The sequence below is a fragment of the Desmodus rotundus genome, chromosome 13 (assembly GCF_022682495.2).
Source record: "Desmodus rotundus isolate HL8 chromosome 13, HLdesRot8A.1, whole genome shotgun sequence".
Lineage (NCBI taxonomy): Eukaryota > Metazoa > Chordata > Mammalia > Chiroptera > Phyllostomidae > Desmodus > Desmodus rotundus.
Window position 1 is genome coordinate 53925735 of NC_071399.1, and position 21415 is coordinate 53947149.

The following is a 21415-nucleotide window of genomic DNA, read 5'->3' on the forward strand; positions in this document are numbered from 1 at the left end:
CATGTGAATACTTCTTTTATGCTGTATCATTTTGCTCCTCTGTCTTTGAGTAGCCATTAAGTATATGTTTTAAAACATTATTTTCTGCTATTGTGTATATGACAATCTGTGTGAAGGTCACCAGATGAAAAAAAAGGATTATTTTGAGGTTCTTAAATCTGATACTCTCATATAAAGTGTTTAGCCTGCAACAGTATTGAAATTCTGTGATTGTATTTAAGTATTTTATCCTTCATTATATAAATTTATAAAATGTCCTGCTAATTTTGTGTTCATTAGTTGTCTGCTTTGGTGAAACTGCCTTCTGGAGAGGATTATAATTTGAAACTGAGACTTCTTCATCCTATAATACCAGAACAGAGCACATTTAAAGTACTTTCAACAAAGGTAAGACAGCTGAAAAGAATTTTCAGTAGTAATATTTTCAAAATATAGAAACATTGGTCAATTAATCACTTATATGATTATAAGCTTATACATCCTTTCAGCTACTTGTCTTTAAAAGGATCAGGTAAATAACAATAAATTTTGAGTAACAATTTTCCCCTGCCAGAATAGATTGTAAAAATCTACTTAACCTCAGTGGTGTTTGTATTTGTTAAGGTAGGTATAATACTTCTCAATAAAGTTTTTCAAAAAAGATGTAATAATCAGTCAGATTTGATACTGACAAATGTCTCTTTTCTTGAGCTTGTCAGTCTGACCTGTTTTGAAATACAAATACTTTTCTCACTCTGCCTTATGCAGTTAAAAATGCAAACTACTATGAGGTTTAGTCTGTTCTTTTGTTTGTTTTTTAGTTAAGCTGAATTTTAGGTTACTTTGATGTGGGGGATTAATGAACAGTTTAAATTTAGTTTGAGTGTATAATTCTTAGATTTCTTTATATTTTTAAAAATAAGTAAACTATGCAATAGAATTAAAATTCAGAGAATATTTTGTATATCAAAAGATGTAGATTGTAGTATAATTTAGTAGGAAAAATAACTTAAAATAAGAAAATCTGACTGCGTCTTGTTTGCTCTTTAAATTCATACTAGTCACAAAATGATTAGAAAACTAAATTTTCATCTATAAAAATGAGAGTTATGGACTAAATGAGCTCCGAATTTCTTTTATCTGTAAAATTGTATGGTTAATGAGAATGAATGATATAATAGACGTTTTTCATTACTACACCTTTCTACGCGTCCTGCAATATATTGTTAACTGTTGAGTCTCAAGTTCTCAGAACATGTGAATTTTCCTATCATAGAGTAGACTAAAGGTCAACCTGTGTGTCATGAAGAGTGGTAACTGGGCCTGCAGAAAGAGGGTTGAAACAGGAAGTGCAAAGAAAAGAGGCAGGTTTTTTTTGTTTGTTTTATTTGTATCTAGTTAAAAATGATGTGTCTACTTGTTTGAAGATTGCAAAGTATAAAGCTGTGTAATTATCAGGCAGAGAGAGGAACCAGTTGCTTGGACCATAGAAAGTGAGAAAAGGGATGACTCTTATCAAGATTTTAGTCTTACTGGCCCAGTCCACATTGTGTAGAACTTGTTTAATAAATACTGGGTAAAGCAATCAAGCACAAAAACCTATAGCTAGTCTTGGGAAGGGAGATAGGTCAGAAAATTGAGTTTGGCATTTTTGTACATACTTCTTTCAAGAGGTTGTCAGTGCATGTTCTTTTGAAGTAATTTAAATGTAAACAAATTTGTATGAATAGATGGTAAATGACTTAAAAATTTGTGTTACTGAGCCACTCCATATATTGGTTGGGCCAAAAAGTTTATTTAGTTTTTTTCTGTACAATGGCTCTAGTAGTGCTTAGTTGTCTTCAACTTCATTTGAAACAATTTTGTTAGATTGTATTGTGACAGCTGTCATATCAGCATACATTTAAAAAACTTATCAAAATTGGTGAATTTTTGTGTAGCCATTTTAATATTGAAGATGGAAGAAGATACGCAATGTTTTTAGTGTATTATGCTTTATTTCAAGAAAGGTAAAAACGCAACTGAAACACAAACATTTGCGCAGTGTACGGAGAAGGTGCTGTGACTGATCAAATGTGTCAGAAGTGGTTTGCAGAGTTTCTTGGTTCTATTGATATTTTGGCCAAATAATTTGTTGCATGTATGGCTGTCTTATGCATTGGGAGATGTTTAGGTCAACCTGGGCCTCTACCCACTAGAAGCCAATTGCAGGAGATAGCCAACATACTCAAAATAACCAAATCAATGAAGTTATTGATGAAAATGAAAAATATGTCTTTTCTTTTATGGAAAAAACTAAATTGACTTTTTGGCCAACCCAGTACTTAGGAAGAATAGTATGTGTGGTAGATAGAGAGAACAAAATGATTGATGGTTGCCAGGAGGAAGAGGAGTTCAGGGGATGGGTGGAAATGGTGAAAGGAGTTAAGTACAAATTGCCAGGTACAAAAATAATTTCAGGGATATGAAGTATAGCATAGGAAATAATAGTAATATTGTATTAACTATATATCATGTCAGACAGGTACTAGACTTATCAGGGGGATCACTTAATAAGTTATATAAATGTCTCATCACTATGCCGTACTAATATCATATTGTATGTCAACTATAATTAAAAAATAAATGAAAAAGAATAGTATATATGGTAAATACACAAGTTTGTGTGGCTAAAGTTGAGGATGTAACTAAGCACTGTCATCTCAGTTTTTTTCTCTTTTGAGTCTTGTCAGTATTTGTTGATTCTGACCATTCCCTATCCCCTCTTACTTTGTTCCCAATTTGCCTTTTTCTTTTTGCTCTTTTTCCCTTTCTTTTAATGCTACATAACTACTTCTCTTTCTTGTGTACTAATTTGATTATATATACATTTTATTTCCCTTATACTTAGTAATTATGCTTAATCTTTTTAGAATAAGAAGCATATCATATTTTTGTCTTTGTGCATGCTCCGGGTAGGGTTACCAGATAAAGTACAGGATGCCCAGTTAATGTTATACACATTGAATGATTTTTTTAAAGTAAATAAAGTATGTTCCATTTGCTAAATTTGGCAACCCAAGCCCTGTGCATTGTACATAGTGGGTGCTCAGTAATTGTTCAGTGAGTGAATTTAAACTGGATTCTGATGTTATACTATGAAGTTGGCAGATTATATGCATTTTTAGTTTTATAGCTGAAAAGAAACTGAGGTTCACAGACTTTAAATGTTTTTCCCAAGTTCACATAGTTACTAAATTGTTCAGTTTGTCCCAGGAGGAATGCTTGTACTTCTATAAACCTAGTGCTTCTTTGTTTAGGTTTTTTCTACATTTTGGATTAAAGAATAAAGATTCTAAGGATGTATTCTAAAGGATGATAATTTTTCTTGCCCTAATCCAAAGTAATATATATTACTCTGTTAGACTACCGACTTTTAAGTTGTACAGTATGTCCTCACTTAAATTCATTGATAGGTTGTGACTTCAAGCAAAACAAGTCCTGATAAAACCAGTTTTACTATAGGCTGATTGATATAATGATATAAACAAGTTAAGTTCCTATGACATCTTATCAACTTTATAACGAAATGATGTTGAACAAGATGATTTAATCCAAGGGCCTGTCATACTTAATTATATCTAAGGAAAATGAAAGTTTGAGTCTTTTCTCACAGCAGAGGGAGACAGTGTTAAAATATTGAAAATAAAAGCCTTCTCTGGGTTACTGGGAGTTATTTAAGTGGTAACACTAAGGGAAAAGTAGTGAAGTAATTTGCTTTTCATATGTGTTCAGATATTTTGAGTCCTTTATGTGAATTGAGAGAAGGATGCATTTTGTTCAGAGGAATTTGCTTAAAATGAGAGATTGTGTAAACACTGTGGCTTAAAAGGGTTATTTTTTTGCTTTTGTGAATTATTTTTTTGTTCCCCACCTTTGAGGTTGAGCGAATGTTGCGTATTCGTGTATAACCATTGGTTAAGTGTTATTAATTCAAGTGAAAAATTAATATAATTTGCAATGAAAATTAGAAGAACTAGGACCCTTAAATTAATGAAATAGCACTTTTTAACTAAATATTTTACAGTGTGATATTTAATATTTTTCCAAGTCAGAATTCATAGTTTTCCAGTATCTCTTAGTTGTTTTTACCTTTTACCGAATACCAGCTTTCATATCTATGTATTAATCCATTTTATTTATTAAGACACTGCAGTGATCTTTTGTTCTATCTTGTTAATTTCATGACAATATTCTTTGGTCACAATCACAGGAGTAGAACTTCAACGACAGATGTGAAATATTCATTTTAAAGATTAATACTCATTGCCTTTAAAAAATTAGAATTCTCAGAATCTTTTGGAGTAAACATGCCTTTGTGGAAATGTTCTTGTATGCCTATTTTAGTCAAAGTACTTTGCTGTATTATATCAATATAAAATGTGAAGGCTTTTAACTGGAACCGTGGGAAATGAAAATGTGTTTCTTTAATTAGAGACAAGTAACTCCCTTCTCCTTCCTCAACCCATTAAATTTTGAGAAGTTTTAGAGTGGTTTCTTAATATTCATAGAAGAATTTCAGTGACGGTGTCTGGGGATGCTGCTGGTTTTTTGAACATACAGATGTCGGGGTTTGGGGATTGTTGTTTTGTATTTTTGATACTATGGTGGTAATAGTGAGCTTTTTAAAAAAAGTGATTAGTTGCTGATATTTACAAATTATAGATCTTGGAATGTAGTCTTGCCACCTTTTCTATTAATGTATATTTATATATTTTTAAATGAAAGGAATTTTACTATATATACTTAAAGGAATTTTACTATATATACTATCTATAGCTGTCTTTTTAAACTTAGTTATACATTAACATTACTTGGACTGAAATAGGAATGCAAGATACTTTTTTTCGTGCCCTTAAAAATTCTACTGTAAAGTATTTCATTGTGTACATTTACTGGAGCTTATTTAGCCAGTCCCATATTGTTTGGCCTGTGGATGACATAGGTAACTGTTTTGACAGCCATGTATTATCCTATGCAATCCTCACAGTTATTGCATAGTGTGGGTATTTTTGTCACCTATTTACAGGTATGGAAACTGGACCCCAGAGATGTTAAATAATTTACTCAGGTTTTTAAAGTAGTTATAATGATGATAAAGAGATTGATGGAGCATTCAGTTATTTGCCAGAATTCTGTCTTCTTTTTATATGTGGTCTCAATTAAATCTTGTTAAGAACCTTAAGTGAAATAGACGCTATTAGTCCCATTTTATAGAAGAAACTGAGGCTTAGCAAAATTAGTTACTTTCTCAAGGTCATATATCCAGTAAGTTTCACCTTTTTGTGACTCTTATAAATACACAATTGGGTATTGTCTTGTTCTCAATCTCTGCTTATTTCTGAGGAAATAAGTAAAACTTCTAACAGTAAAAGACACTTCTGGCAAGTTATTTTATCTCTTGGTTCCCTCATCTCTAAAATTTGGATGGTAATCTTTTATAGGGTTGTTCTATTGAGTGAGATGATATGTGAAGCATTTGTACACAGGTTATATAACACATGCTCAGTAAATACTACTGCTATTGTTATTTTATCCCAATTAGATTTTTATTCAGGTTATAAAAGCAAATGCATGTTATAGAAAATTTGGAAAAATATAAAGAAGCTAAGAAAGTAATCACCCAATCTTATTACTGGGTGAAATTATGAAATTTTGACATATTTCCTTCCAGATAACTAGATTTCCCAATATTTAGGTCTGTCACCACACATGGTATATTCAGGCATTTTTTGTTCATGGGAAATGTCTCTTCTGATTGATTTAAGAATAGAGGCTGTGACCTTATGTACCATCATAGTGCCTGGCTCAGAGTAGGCAGCCAGTAAATATTTGAAGTGAGCTGTAAGAACTTTGGAGAAGATTTTTGCAGTTTCTCTTCATTCATTACCATATGTTGCATTTTAAAAAATGATTATAAAATGATTTGAGTATAAAAGTAAAGAAGCTAGATGTGCACTCTGGCCTCAGGAAGACGGAGATACTTTGTTATTGGACAAAGGGGTTTGATACAGCAATTATATGTACAAAGACCTGAGTAAGAAAATGTTGCATTCTGAAAATTGCATTCTGAATATTATATTATCATTAGGGGAACAGTTATGTTGTGACTACAGTTTTGAAACAGGTAGTTCTTAAAAGTTTGCCGGAAAAGAATAGTTTACCAGTAAACACAGCTTTCTAGCGTCTGGGAAAGATCCCTTCACTGTCAAGTGTGTAACATTAAGTGGGAGCTTATGGAGCACTTACGAAGAAGGGGTGTCTGGATGCCAAGACCTGATAAATATAATGGCTTCTCTTTAAGTCCAAAGTTCCCTTCAGTGGAAAAAATTAAACACACTGTGCAAAGGAGACCTTAGAGGTGGGGCTTAGTACAAGTAGTATTGAAAACTGACAATCCAGCACAGTAGGAATTCTTATTAGTAACCTGTGCATACTGCTTTGGGAAATTATGCATTGAAAGCCTTCCCTGTTCATATAAGAGCAATATTCAAGCAAAATACCAATGTTTTAAGTTAACTTTTAAATTATTTTTGACTTAAATGAAAATAGAATGGCTTATTGATGGATGTAGTAAAGATATCTAAAATTGAACTGGTGGTTTCTAGAAGTATTTGCCAGAATAAAGACTTAAACTTCATTTTTAAAGCATCAGAAATAAAGTAGGTGTAAAACGGAATTAGTAGAAAATTAGTGTATCGCCACCCCTTTTTACCTTTTCAAAAAAGCTGCTTGAAATTCAGGTTTTATTTTGTGCAGCTATTTTAATAAATGGATTAAGTATAATTTCAAGTTCAGGTCAGTGTATATCAGTTGAAACAGATTGTTACTAAGAGTTTTGACTTTAGCTTTATAAAGGCCTCTTTGTTCGTAACAATTATTCAGTTTATAGTGGCTTTCAGTAGATGCTAGTGCTAGTGTATGCTGCTCTTCAGGTATAACAAGGAACTTTTTATAGATAATGAGTGCTTACCATGGGAACATGAGGTGTGAATATAGGATGCCCTGTGGTGGAGGTTTCTTAAGGATAATGTTTCTGTATACTCTGCTTGTTATACAGGTGTTTTGTTAAGATATTTTAAAATGCTAATTTTAAGGATTCTCTCACTAAATGCAGGTTGTAGAAAGATTACCAGTAATTGCTAATTTAAAGTAAAAGGTGCTTTTAGAATGCTGTTAACGTTTTAACAAGTGACCTTAGTTTAGCATTCAGAAGCTGTTCAGTACACTTTATACCTTTTATTTCCATCTGTATTTTTCATTTCTCTAACGTAAATCCTGGCCTTGAGGCAAACTAGTCTCCTCTACTCCCTGATGCACACTATGCCCTTTCATACCTCATGACTCCAGTTTTAGGCTATTCCTTTTGTTTCTGGAGACCTACCCTGTCCACCATAGCTGATGCTCATTCCTCTCCCAGCTCTTCACAGGTACCCTGAAACCTTACCTATTTACATCTAGGTGTGATGTCTCCTGAGCTTTTAGAACATTTATTTGCCTGTGGAGTAACTTTGAAGTGTATCACATATCTCCAAATGGTCAAGGACATGTCTTGAATATTTAAAAAATTTCCCACATCCCTTGCTCATAGTAAGTGTTTAATAACTATTGAATGAATGATTGTGGAAATGTTGGTATTAATTGTATTATTTTTTTATACAGTGGAATGAGTTTATTTTAAAACAGGTTAATGTATATGCAAATTCAGTACTTTGTTTAGAACAAGGTTTCTTGGTTGGGACACTGTTGCCCTTTTGGGCTGCGTAATAGTTGTGGGGGTTTGTCTTGTATGGTTTAGGGTGTTTAGTAGCACCGCCTAGTCTCTCACTAGATGGCAGTAGCACCCCTCATCTCCATCCCAGTTGTGTGAAGACCAACAGTGTCTCCATATGATGCCAAATGTCTCTTGGGGGTCAGTATCACTCCTGTTTGAAAACATTGCTTTAGGAGAAAAAAAGCATAAGGATTTCAAGACTCTTCTTAATTGTAGTTTATAATGTGTGTATGTTTTTGAAGGGCTTTTAAGTAAAAATAAATGTTTCAAAAGACTTCAAATTTAACCTTGTATAATCTAAGGAAACTCTCAAGGACACTATTAATTCTTATAAAACTTGGATGACTTAAGAAAATTGCATTTTTTGTGTCTATTTTACATTAAATAATTGGTTTTTGTTTGGTGTTTCCTCCAGATTGAAATTAAAATGAAAAAACCAGAGGCTGTGAGATGGGAAAAACTAGAGGGGCAAGGAGATGTGCCTAAGCCAAAACAGTTCATCGCAGGTTTGTTTTCTGGCCTTGATGAGCTTTAAATTCAAATTGTGTTACATAGCTGAAATTAAATAGTAATGAGCATTCTTTCTGCTTTTCATTATTTATGTTTCCAATACAAGATACATCCAGTATAATAAGGTTGCTCTGTAATGAATACAAATTAGCATTTCTTTTGAAGGTTCTGACTTAAACCCTTAAGAGTACACATGAAAGGCAGCAAAAGCCCAGAGGGAATTAGAATTGTTTACTTGTCACTTTATGACATCAGTTGAGCGGGGTTTGGTTTTTTGTGTTGGCCTTTTCCTATTGCTGCTTTTTGGGTATTAAGTGAATTAGTGGTTTACTGATAACATTTCCTCCTCTTCCTTCTCCCTTCTTATTTAATTCCCTTCTATTCTGATATTGTCAGCTCTTATTACTTCCTGGAATTTCAGGGCTTCACTAAGTATCTATCCATTTTTCTGTGTTGCGAATATAGAGGTGGAAGCAAACAGGTAATGAATGCCTAAGGAAAGCCTAGGAGAAGAGTAGAAAACTAGGGTTGATATGTTTAACCCTTTAAGGGACAGACTACTTTATGTCGAGGTCAATACTAAAGCATATGCAATAGGCAGGTATTTTCTAATGGCATAATTAACCTGTAGGACATTCTTAGAACTGCAACCTAAGTCTACACTTTACAGCAATGGCTGTAAATGAATGAATGGAGAGAAATATCTTTTTGATTAGAGTTAATGCTTTGATTTAATTATTGAAATGAGGTAATAATTATGTTTCAGCTACTTACAGACTTTTTTACTGCTTTCTTTTATAACAGAAAACACATTTCCAGATAGCATCTTTTAGAAACACTGAGTTAGCTAACAGATCATTCATTTCTACTATTTTTATTTTGACTTAATTTTAGATTCCCATAGAAGTTGCAGAAAGAATTCCCATGTACCCTTAACCCAGCTTCCCTGCCTGATAATATTATAACTAAGCTAAAGAATAATTAGCAAAACCAGGAAACCAACACCAACAGATAATTTTTAAGAATGAAATTTTGGGTTGGATAATTAAGAGTGAAGTTTCGAGTTGGTATTTAAGCTGTTTAATTAAGGTTCTTCCTGTTTTATTTGAAAGTCATAGTAAAGATGTTATATGCTTCTATTGGGGCTGACTCCCAGAGATTTTTGGACTGAGGTTTATATATAGCTCAAAGCATTTGTTAAAAAACGCTTTAAATGTGATATCATTTAATTCTAAGAACAGCCCTGTATAGTAGGCAGTCTAGTATTATTCCTCCTGTTTTATGAGCTCAGGAAGGTTAAGCAACTTGCTTAAAATCACCTAGTATTTTTTATTGTCTAGGGCTAAATGCAGGTCTTCAGATTCTGGGCCTGATTCTTCTGTTAACCTTTTTTTTTTTTTTTACTGCTTGTTTCTGCATTTTCTTTCTAACAGTGGAAAGTCTCTGCTGACATGAGTATCTTTGCAGTTATTTGATATTACAATGAATGAGCACAGAAGTTAGGTTACTTACTCATCTCGGTAATTCATCTACTATCTGTAGGTGTTAAAAATTTTCTGAGATCAACTATAAAGGTTTTTTTAGTTTTACAAACTTTTTCTAAACTCAATGCTTTGCATATTCATAAAGATACCATTCTTCCTGTCCTATTACATTTTTGTAATGAATTAATATGCTTGTCAGATTCCTGTGAGCTGCAGACTGCAGATAAGGGCACATTGCCTAATGTATCTGGGCAGTGGAGATTAGAACCCTGTGCTCCCATCCTTCTGGGGAGTTTGCATTAGGATTAATTAAACCCACATTTCCTAGACTCTTAATTTTCACAGCAATTTTTAAAAATTTTCCTTTGGCTACTAGTAATAATGTACAGAGATAGAGGAGATTACTACTAGAGGAAGAGTGGGTAGGATTTGGGAAATAGTATGCTTGCTCTGAATAAAACCATGTGGTTTGTTGTGGTTTTGTTTTGAGGTGAGGGTGGGCAGGGAGAAAGTTGGTTTATAAATGAAGAGAAAGAATGGAAAAACAGAATGAACAATTAGTAGTTTCTCAATTATTTTGAGGAATGAGATACAGAGAGGCAGTAGTTGAAGAAGAACATTTAGATTAGCATTAATGTGTCTTAAAATATTGATAGTGAATCTTTGAATCAGGTTTTTTTCAAGCTCTGTAGTTGTGTTGTCCAATATAGTAGCTGCTAGCCTCATGAGCTTATTTCAAATGCTCATTTGAAATAAGACTAGCCTGCACTGAGATCTACTGTAAGTGTAAAATACATTTAATTTTTTTTCATATTGAAATGATACTATTTTGGATATATTAGGTTAAATGAAATATATTATTAAAATACATTTCACCTGATTCTAGTGAGGTGGTCACTAGAAATTTCAAAATTATATATGTGGCTCATGTTGTGGTTCGCATTATATTTCCATTGACAGTGAACAGAATTGCTCTTATACCTACTAGGTAGCTTAGTTACTTTTAGTTTGTTTGTGTGCCAAGATCTTGTTCCTTTGGTCTTTGGGGCAGCCTTGAGAGTGCCGTGAGTCCCTAGGCCGGTAGTCTCTCTGGATATGAGCAGTCTCCCATTTATTTGCTTTGTGTGCATGCTGTGGGCATTAAACTTTAGGTTACCCCATGTAGCATTGTTCAACATTCAGGAATTCCTTATTATCTCCTGTTGAAGTAATTAATATTTTTGATGTGGGGAGAGAATAAAGTCTTAACTCACTGCCGAATGGCACAGATAATTATTTATATTTTCAGTTTATTTCTACTCTGAAAGATACATAGGTACCTCAGAAAAAGTCATATTTTTAACATTAAAATCTTGTTTATAAGAAAAATTTCTTCATGAAGCAACTTTTTAAAAAAGCACTAATTTTAGAATTATTTGTGCTATCTTTGCAACTTTTCTGTAAATATAAAAGTTTCTAAATTCTTCTGAGTTTCCCCTATTATTAACATAAGAAATCTGTTTTTAATCTAATTTTGCATAATGTACCAAAAGTTTACACTTTATTGAGTTCAAAAGAAAGTCCTGGATTTTATATTATGTTGATTCAGTTTTTAGAAGTGTAAATTTAATTACTGATATGTATATCAGAAAGATACTTATTTCAAACATGAAATTCAATCACCTGTTACTTGTTAAGGTGTTCTATACCAAGGTCACAAAGTTTACATATTCTTGGCATAATCAACATGTTGATTAATCATTTCTTTTTACTCCATAGATGTAAAGAACCTATATCCATCATCATCTCATTATACAAGAAATTGGGATAAATTGGTCGGAGAGATCAAAGAAGAAGAAAAGAATGAGAAGTTGGAAGGAGATGCAGCTTTAAACAAACTATTTCAGCAGATCTATTCAGATGGTTCTGATGAAGTGAAGCGTGCCATGAACAAATCATTTGTAAGAACATGAACTTTAAAAAAATACATCATGGTAGTAAATTTCAGAAATTTTGAAAGGAGACCTTTTAGAATAGGCATTGTCTAAACATTTCTTCTTGCTCTAAACTTAGAGTAATTATTAAAGTTGGACACTTGAGGAGGATATAAGAAACAAGTGGCTAATGCCAAATATTTTTTTATTATTGAGTTAAAACTGAAATGGCTTAAGATACCAAGGTTACAGTAGGTGAAACAGTTATTTTAGTTGGATTTATCACAGTAGCTGAATGAGCTTTCATTGTTTACCTTCTACTATCATGTATAGTCTCAGTGTCAGAGATAAAGAACAGAAAGGGAAACTTCCAGAATGGTGTTTGGCAAGTGAAGGTTCACATTAATTATTCATTAGTTTGTTAATAATTTCTCTATTGATTAATAAAATTCAGGCTTTTTGCCAAGGCAGCATAAATGCTGTCTAAATTTGGCCTCAAGTTCTGAGATCTTATGACAAGTCATCACTATAGAACTATGAAGATTATTTTGCTTGAAAATGTAATCATTTGATTTTTACCAGTAGCTCTGAAAATATTACTTTCTTAAGGCATTTATATTTACAGTAGAAAGTTAAAATTGACATTTGATAATTAAAATTAATATTTAGTTAATCAGTGTGTTCGAGGTTTAGATATTCCACATAAGTTACCATGTGGTAATTGGTCATGATTGTGCTTTTCACTGTTGACTTAAAAAAATTCTATTTTAATTTAAAGTTTATTTTGAGATAGTTCTAGATTCACATGCATTTGTAAGAAATGAGGGAGATTCCTTGTTTCCTTTATAATTTGCCCCTGTGGAAGCATTTTACAAACTGTACTATGGTATTACACCCATGATACTAACGTAAGATACAGAACATTGCTTTTGCCACAGGATCCCTTCTTGTCATTTTGCAGCCGTACCCACATTTTTCTCTCTCCTATCCTTCCTTAACCCTTGGCAACCACTAATCTGGCAAGTCATTGTCAGGTGTGTAGTTTGCAAATATTTTCTCAAAAGCTGTATAGCATGTCTTATCATTTCCTTAATGTTCTTTTGCTGATCCAAAGTATTTAATTTTGATGAAGATTAATTTATCAGTTTTCTATGGATCATGCTTTCAGTGTCAAATCTAAAACTCTTCTAGTCCTGGATCTCAAAGATTTTTCCTACATTTTTTTTCTTTTAATAAAAGCTTTGTATTTTTACATATTACGTTTAAGTCCATGATCCATTTTGAGTTAGTTTTTCTGTAAAGTGTGAGACATACGTTGAGGGGTTATGTTTTTTTTTAACTTATGTATGTTCAATTGCCCCATTTGTTGAAAAGATTGTCCTTATTTTAAAAATGTAATCTCTATTGTATTTCTTTTCCATTACCATTTAGTCCCCTTACACGTCCCTTCCCCCAGCAGTCGCTACACTGTTGTCCACATCTCTGAGACCTTTTTCCTCAATTCCTCTATCCTCTGACCTCCACACCCTCACCCCACCCCAACTGTCATCTTGCTCTCTGAGTCTGTCCCCATTTTTCCTTATTCAGTTTGTTCATTAGATTCCACGTATGAGTGAAATCATATAGTATTTGTCGTTCTCAGAGTGGCTTATTTCACTTAGCATAATGTTCTCCAGTTGCATTCATATTGTCATTGCCAAGGGTAAAATTTTCTTCTTTTTTTACAGCTGAGTAGTATTCCATTGTGTAAATGTCCCATACTTGTTTTATTCACTCGTTTACTGATGGACACTTGGGCTGCTTCCTTATCTTGGTGATTGTAAATAACACTGCAGTAAGCATAAGGGTGCTTATGTTCTTTTGAATTAGTGTTTGGGTTTCTTTGGATATCTTCCCAGAAGTGGAATTGCATAGGCAATTCCATTTTTAATTTTTTGAGGAAACTGCATATGGTATTTCATAGTGGCTGCACCAATCTGCATTCCCACCAACAATGCAAAAGGGTTCCCCTTTCTCCACATCCTCGCCAACACTTGTTTGTTGATTTATTGATGATAGCCGTTCTGACAGGTTTGAGATATATCTCATTGTGGTTTTAATTTGCATTTTTCTGATGATAAGTGATGTTGAGCATCTTTTCATGTGTCTTGTCCACCAGTATGTCCTTGGAGAAGTGTTTATTCAGGTCCTTTGTCCATTTTCTAATTGGGTTGTTTGTTTTCTTGGTGGTGAGTATTGTAAGTTCTTTATAAATGTTGGGTATTAACCCCTTATCAGATGTATCAGTGAATATGTCTTCCCAGTCTGTAGGTTGTCTTTTTATTTTGTTGATGTTTTCCTTTTCTGTGCAAAAACACCTTAGTTTGATGTAGTTCCGTTTATTTATTTATTTATTTTTTCTTTTGACTAGGGCGATATATCTGATAAAAAAAAATTGCTAAGAGCAATGTCCAAGATTTTGCTGCCTATGTTTTCTTCTAAGATTTCTGTGGTTTCAGGTCTAACATTTAAGTCTTTGATCCATTTTGAATTTATTCTTGTGTGTGGTGTAAGAAGGTCTAGTTTCATTTTTCTGCACATATCTGTCCAGTGTTCCCAATGCTGTTGAAGAAACTATCTTTAGCCCATTGCATGTGCTTGCTTCCTCTGTTGAATGTTAATTGACCATAAAGGTGTGGGTTTATTTCTGGGTTCTCTATTTTGTTCCACTGATCTGTGTGTCTATTTTTATGCCAGTACCATGCTGCTTGGTTTTTTTTTTAAGATTTCATTTATTTATTTTTAGAGAGGGGAAGAGAGGGAAAAAGAAAGGGAGAGAAATACCAATGTGTGGTTACCTCTTGCAATCCCCCTACTGATGACCTGGCCCACAACCCATGTGTGTGCTCTGATTGGGAATCCAACCGGCAGGCAACCTTTTGGTTCATAGACCAGCACTCCATCCACTGAGCGACACCAGCCAGGGCCAGTACCATGCTGTTTTGATTACTATGGCCTTATAGTTTGATATTAGGCAGCATGATTCCTCCAGCTTTGTTTTTCTCTCTCAGGATCACTGTTGCTATGGGGGGCCTTTTGTCATTCCATATAAGTTTTTGAAATACTTGTTTTAGTTCTGTGAAATACATCATTGGAATCTTGATAGGAATTGCGTTTAATCTATAGATTGCTTTGGGTAGTATGGACATTTTAATGATATTAATTCTTTTTATCCATGAGCGTGGTATGTGCTTCCACTTGTATCTTCAATTTCTTTCTTCAGTGTCTTGTAATTTTCTGAGTACAGGTCTTACATCCTTGGTTAGGTTTTTCCTAGGTATTTTATTCTTTCTGTGGCAGTTGTGAATGGGATTGTTTTCTCAGTTTCCCTTTCTGTTAATTCATTATTGGCATGTAAAAATGCAGCTGATATCTGGATATTAATTTTGTATCCTGCTACTTTGATGAATTCATTTATCAGTTCTAGTAGTTTCTTGGTGGAATTTTTGGGTTTCTCTGTGTACAGTATCATGTCATCTACAAATACAGACAGTTTTACTTCTTCCTTTCCAACTTGAAAGCCTTTTATTTCTTCTTCTCATCTGATTGCTGTGGCTAGGACTTCCAGTATTACGTTGAATAAGAGAAGTGAAAGTAGACATCCCTGTCTTGTTCCTGATCTTAAGGGACAGTCTTTGCCCATTGAATATGATGCTGGCAGTGGGTTTGTCATATGTGGTCTTTATTATGTTTAGGTATGTTCCCTCTAATCCCACTTTGCTGAGAATTTTTATCATAAATGGGTGTTAGATATTGTCAAATGTTTTTTCTGCATCTATTGATTTGATCATGTGATTTTTATCCTTCATTTTGTTTATGTGGTGAATCACATTTATTGATTAGCAAATATTGTACCAACCTTGCATTCCCAGAATAAATCCCACTTGATCGTGGTGTATGATCTTTTTGATGCATTACTGTATTTGGTTTGCTAATACGTTGTTGAGGATTTTCGCATCTTTGTTCATCAGGGATAATTGCCCTGTAATTTTCTTTCTCTGTAGTGTCTTCATCTGATTTTGGAATTAGGATAATGCTGGCCTAGTAAAATGAGTTTAGCCTTCCCTCCTCTTGAATTTTATGAAATAGCTTGAGAAAGAGAGATGTTAGTTCTCAGAATGTTTGGTAAAATTCACCTGTGAAGGCATCTGATCCAGGGCTTTTGTTTTTTGGGAGTTTTTTGATTTTTGCTTCTATTTCAGTAGGTGCAATCTATGTAACATGATTCTTTGATTCTGCCTGAGTTAGTTTTGGAAAATTGTATGTTTCTAGGAATTTATCCATTTCGTCCAATTGTGCAGTTTGTTGACATGTGGTTGTTACTAATATTTTGTTACAATCCTTTGTATTTCTTTGGTGTCTGTTATTATTTCTCCTCTTCTATTTCTGATTTTATTTATTTGGTTTCTTTCTCTTTTTTTCTTGATGAGTCTGGTTAAAGGTTTGTCAATCTTGTCTATGTTTTCAAGGAACCAGCTCTTGGATTCATAGATCTTTTGTATCTTTTTTTTTTTAAGACTCTTTCATTTATTTCCACTCCAATCTTTATTATTTCCTTCCTTCTACTCATTTTGGGCTTTGTTTGTTTTTCAAGTTCTTTTAAGTGTAAAGTTAGATCATTTATTTGAGCTTTTTCTTGTTTTTTGAGATAGGCCTGACTGCAGTACTATGAATTTCCCTCTTAGGATTGCTTTCCCTGTGTCCCACAGGTTTTGGATTGTCTTGACATATTTTCATTTGTTTCAAGGTATCTTTTGATTTCCTCTTTGATCTCTTTGTTGACCCATTTATTATTTAATAACACGTTATTTAGCTTCCATGTATTTACTTGTTTTTCATTGTCTTTTCATTGAATTACTTTCTGCCTTTCTCAAAAATCAGTTGAGCACTTTTGTGTGAGTCTGTTTCTCGGTTCCCTGTTTCATTGGCCTACAGGTCTATCCCCTAACAAGGGAACACCACAGTCTTGATTATTAAAGTTATATAAATGTTGAAATTGGGTAGATTCATTCCTCCTATGTAGTTTATTTTCAAAATTTTTCATCCTAGTTCCTTTGCCTTTGCATATAAATTTTAGAATATTTTGTCTACATATAACAAAATTCTGTTGTGAATTGCATTGAACTATATATTAATTTGGAAAGATTGACATCTTTATTGATTTTTCTAACCTGTTTGTCTAAGTCGTCTTTGATTCCTTTGATCAGCATTATGCAGTTTTCAGCATGTAAATCCTGTACATGTTTTGCTAGATACACCTAAGTATTTAATTCTTTTTCTGAGTGATTATAAATGATTTGTATATTTAATATTGGTTTGCTGTTAATATCTAGAAATACAGTTGGTGTTTTTAAATGTTTATCTTACATTCTGTGAGTTTGTTGAACTTACTGGTGTTAGGAAATTTTCTGGTAGATTCTTTGTGATTCAAAAATAGATTCCTTCTATTTTCTACATCATATCTTCAAATATGGACAGTTTTCTTTTTTTTCTTTCTGATATGTGTGTCTTTTATCTTCTTTTATTGCTGTATTGAACTGGCTAGAACTTACAGCACTGTTTTGAATAAGAGTGGTGAGAGTGGACATCCTCATCTTAAGGGAAAATCAGTCTTTCACCATAAAGTATGTTAGTTATAGGTATTTTGTAGATGCTCAGTCAAGTTAAAGTTCTACTCTCTTCCTATTTTTTTACTGAGATTTTTATCATGAGTGTCTGTTGACATATTGAATGCTTTCTCTGCACTGATCAACATAATTATGTGATTTTTCTTTGTTAGCCTGTTTTACAGTGGTGACTTATTATAAATAAGTGGTGACTTATTATTATAAATATGATTGATTTCTACTGTTGAACCAACCTTGCATCCCTGGAATAAACCCCACTTTTTCCTAGCATATAATTCTTTTTATATATTACTCAATTATAGTATTACTCAAAGTATTTTAAAATACTTTGTTGAGGGTTTTTGTGCCTGTGTTCATGAGGCATACTTGTCAGTAGTATTTTTTTTTTTGTACTCTGTCTGGTTTTGGTGTCAGGGTAATACTAAGTTTATAAAAGGAATTGGGAAGTGCTTCATATTCTGTTTTTGGAAGAGCTTGTGTAGAATTGGAGGTATTTTTCCTTTAAACATTCTTTAAATCAGTGAAACCATCTGGACCTGTTCATTTTGGGGGAGGGGGCAGTTTTAAATTATGATTTTAATTATCCTGAGTGCATATTGGACCATTTGTTTCATATTGAGTAACTAGTGGTAGTTTGTGTTTTGAGGACTTGGTCTATGTTGTGCACATTGTTAGTGTTGGGGGTATTCCCTTGTTATCATTTTGATGTCTGCAGGGTCTCTGGTGATACTCCATTTCATTCCTATAATGGTGATTTGTATATTTTCTCTCTTTTCCTTTGTCAGTCTTGCTAGAGGCTTGTGAACTTTATTAATTTTTTTCCAAAGAATCAGCTCTTTGTTTATGCTTAAAAACTTCTTTTCCCTATATATTTTTAAATTTTATTCATTTCTGTTTTTTATTATTCTGCTTGATTTGGATTTATTTTGCTAATTTTTTTTTCTGGGTTCTGTAGGTGTGAGGTTAGATTGTTGATTTGACCCTTTTTCTCTTTTGTGTAGGTTTATGCTATAAATTGCCCTCTTTGAGAGTTTTAACTGTGTCTCACAAATTTTGATGTTGTATTTTTATTTTTATTCAGTTCAGCATATATTTTTATTTCATTTGAGGCTTCATTGTCTCATTAATTGTTTAGATCAGGGATCCCCAGCCTTAGGGCCGAGGACAGGTACTAGTCCAGGCTTGTTAGGAATCTGACTGCACAGCTGGTGGTGAGCTTGAATGTAATATGCTTGAATCATCCTGAAACCATCCCCCCACCATCTCCTGTTCTTGGTAAAATTGTGATCCATGAAAAAGGTCCCTGGTGTCAAAAAGGTTGGGGACTGCTGGTATGTTGTGTATTTTCTAAGTGTTTGGAAATATTCCTGCTGTCTTTCTATTACTGATTTCTAATTATATTCCTTTTTGTTTGAGAATATGTGCCATATGATTTACTTTCTTTTAAATTTGTTGACACTTGTTTTATTGCCTAGGATTTGGTCTGTCTTAATTAAACTTTTACCTGAGAAGAATGTATTCTGCTGTTGCTCAGTGGAGTGTTCTATAAATACCAATTAGATCGTTTTGATTGATATTTTTGTTGAATTCCTCTATGTCATTGCTGATTTTCTGTCTTATTCTATCAATTATTAAGAGAGGGTCTCCAACTATAATCGTGGGTTTGTCTGTTTTTCCTTTAAGTTCTGTCAATTTTTGCTTTATATGTTTTTCTGGCTATGTTTGATAAATAGCCATTTAAGATTACTTTGTCTACATGGTGGGTTAGCCCTTTACATAATTACATAATGCCATTCTCTGGTAATTTTCTTCACTATTAATATAGCCTATTTTTTCTGTGTTTTGATTAGTTTTTGCATACTATATCTTACTTTATCCTTTTACTTTCAGGCAGCTTATGTCATACTTAAAGTGAGTTTCTTTAGACAGCCTATAGTTCGGGCAGCGATTATCAATATTTCAACCTACCATTGCAATGTTAGGCGTTTAATGTTATTTAGAAGTCAGGTAAGCGTTCTTACTTGATTATTATAGGTACTTCCACACCTTGGTGTCACCTCACACATTGCCCCTTACAATGTTTCAAAAGAAAAAACATCCCTCAAAAAGAAAAATTACGAATGAAGGAAGATTGTTGAATGAAAAGTAGACAGATGAGTACTTTTTGTCGAGGCAGAAAGTAATGCACTGTGCTTAATTTGTAGGGAATTTGTGCAAGTTTTCAAAGAAAATGATTTGAAATGCATTATATGCAAAAACATGCTGCCAAATCCAATATGCATGAAGGATTGTGTCATAGGACAAAATAGCAGAACTGGAAAAAAGTCTGTCTTCTCAACAAAAATTTTTTCAAAAAGTTACAACTCAGGCGCATTCCATTGTAAAAGCTAGTTATGTGACAGAATATTTAATAGCACAAAAATCAAAACCATTTACTGATGGTGAGTTTATTAAGTAATGTATAGAAAGCGTGGCAGATACAATTTGCCCTGAAAAAAGGGGGATAATTCTTAAATCAGTTTGTCTCAGCAGACTATAGCCAGGCGAGTTGAAGAAATTGGAAAATCAATTGAAAGAAGCTTGGACAGTAAAGCTGCTAATTTAAAATTTTATGCTTTGGCAATGGATGTTAACACTGATGCTACAGATACGGCTCAACTTGTGTTTTTAAAAAATATTTTATTGATTATGCTATTACAGTTATCTTATTTTTTTCTCCCCTTTATTCGCCTCTGCCATGTATCAGCCCCACCATCATTCCCCTCACATTAGTTCATGTCATGTACATGGGTCATATGTATAAGTTCTTGGCTTCTCTATTTCCCATGCTATTCTTAACCTCCTCCTGTCTATTTTGTACCTACCATTTATGCTTCTTATTCCCTCTACCTTTTCTCCCATTCTCCCCACCCCCCATCCCTGCTGATAACCCTCCATGTGATCTCTATTTCTGTGAATCTCTTCCTGTTCTAGTTGTTTGCTTAGTTCGTTTTGGGGGGGTTTTTTTAGGCTCGGTTGTTGATAGTTGTGAGCTTGTTACTGTGCGTATTTTTGATCTTTTTCTTAGATTAGTTCCTTTAACCTTTCATATAAGAAGGGCTTAGTGATGATGAACTCCTTTAACTTGACCTTATCTGGGAAGCACTTTACCTGTCCTTCCATTCTGAATGATAGCTTTGCTGGGTAGAGTAATCTTGGATGTAGGTCCTTGCCTTTCCTGACTTCGAATACTTCTTTCCAGCTCCTTACCTGCAAGGTTCCTTTTGAGAAATGAGCTGATAGTCTTATGGACACTCCTTTATTAGGTAACTGTCTCTTTTTCTCTTGGTGCTTTTAAGATTGTCTCCTTACCTGTAATCCTGGGTAATGTAATTATGATGTGCCTTGGTGTGTACTTTCTTGGGTCCAACTTCTTTGGGACTCTCTTAGCTTCCTGGAAGTCTATTTCCTTTGCCAGATTGGGGAAGTTCTCCTTCATTATGTTTTCAAATATGTTTTCCATTTCTTGCTCTTCCTCTTCTTCTTCTCACACCCATATGATTTGGATGTTGGAACATTAAGGTTGTTCCAGAAGTTCCTAAGCCTCTCTTCATTTTTCTGAATTCTTGTTTCTTCATTTTGTTTTGGTTAAATGTTTCTTTCTTCCTTCTGTTCCAAATCATTGATTTGAGTCCCGGTTTCCTTCTTGTCACTTCTGGTTCCCTTTATTTCACTTTTCATAGCTTTCTCATTTTCCTCCATTTTGGGACCATACTCTACCATTTCTGTGAACATCCTGATTATCATTGTTTGAACTCTTTATCTGATAGTGTGGCTATCTCTTCATGGCTTAGTACTATTTTTTCTGGACCTTTGATCTGTTCTTTCATTTGGGCCATATTTTTTTTGTTTGTTTTCGTGCACCTGTTAAGTTGTATGGGGAGGAGGAGCCTTAAGTATTCCCCAGGGTGGGGCAACTCACATCGCTGTGTTGTGGTACTGTATATGGGGTAAGGGTCCGAGAGGGAAAAATGCTGCCTGCCCAGTTCTCTTCTAGTTGTCTGTCACTTC

The 21415-nt window shown here is 33.7% G+C and overlaps 1 protein-coding gene across 1 annotated transcript in view; it reads left to right on the top strand.

Annotated features, from left to right (window-relative positions):
- Nucleotides 1-21415, top strand: part of SUGT1 (SGT1 homolog, MIS12 kinetochore complex assembly cochaperone) — a 50626-nt gene that overhangs the window by 24025 nt on the left and 5186 nt on the right. The window contains exons 10-12 of the mRNA XM_024569243.4: nt 280-387; nt 8208-8298; nt 11545-11726. Of these exons, the coding sequence (XP_024425011.2) occupies nt 280-387; nt 8208-8298; nt 11545-11726 (381 nt within the window). The remainder of the gene's footprint in view (nt 1-279; nt 388-8207; nt 8299-11544; nt 11727-21415) is intronic.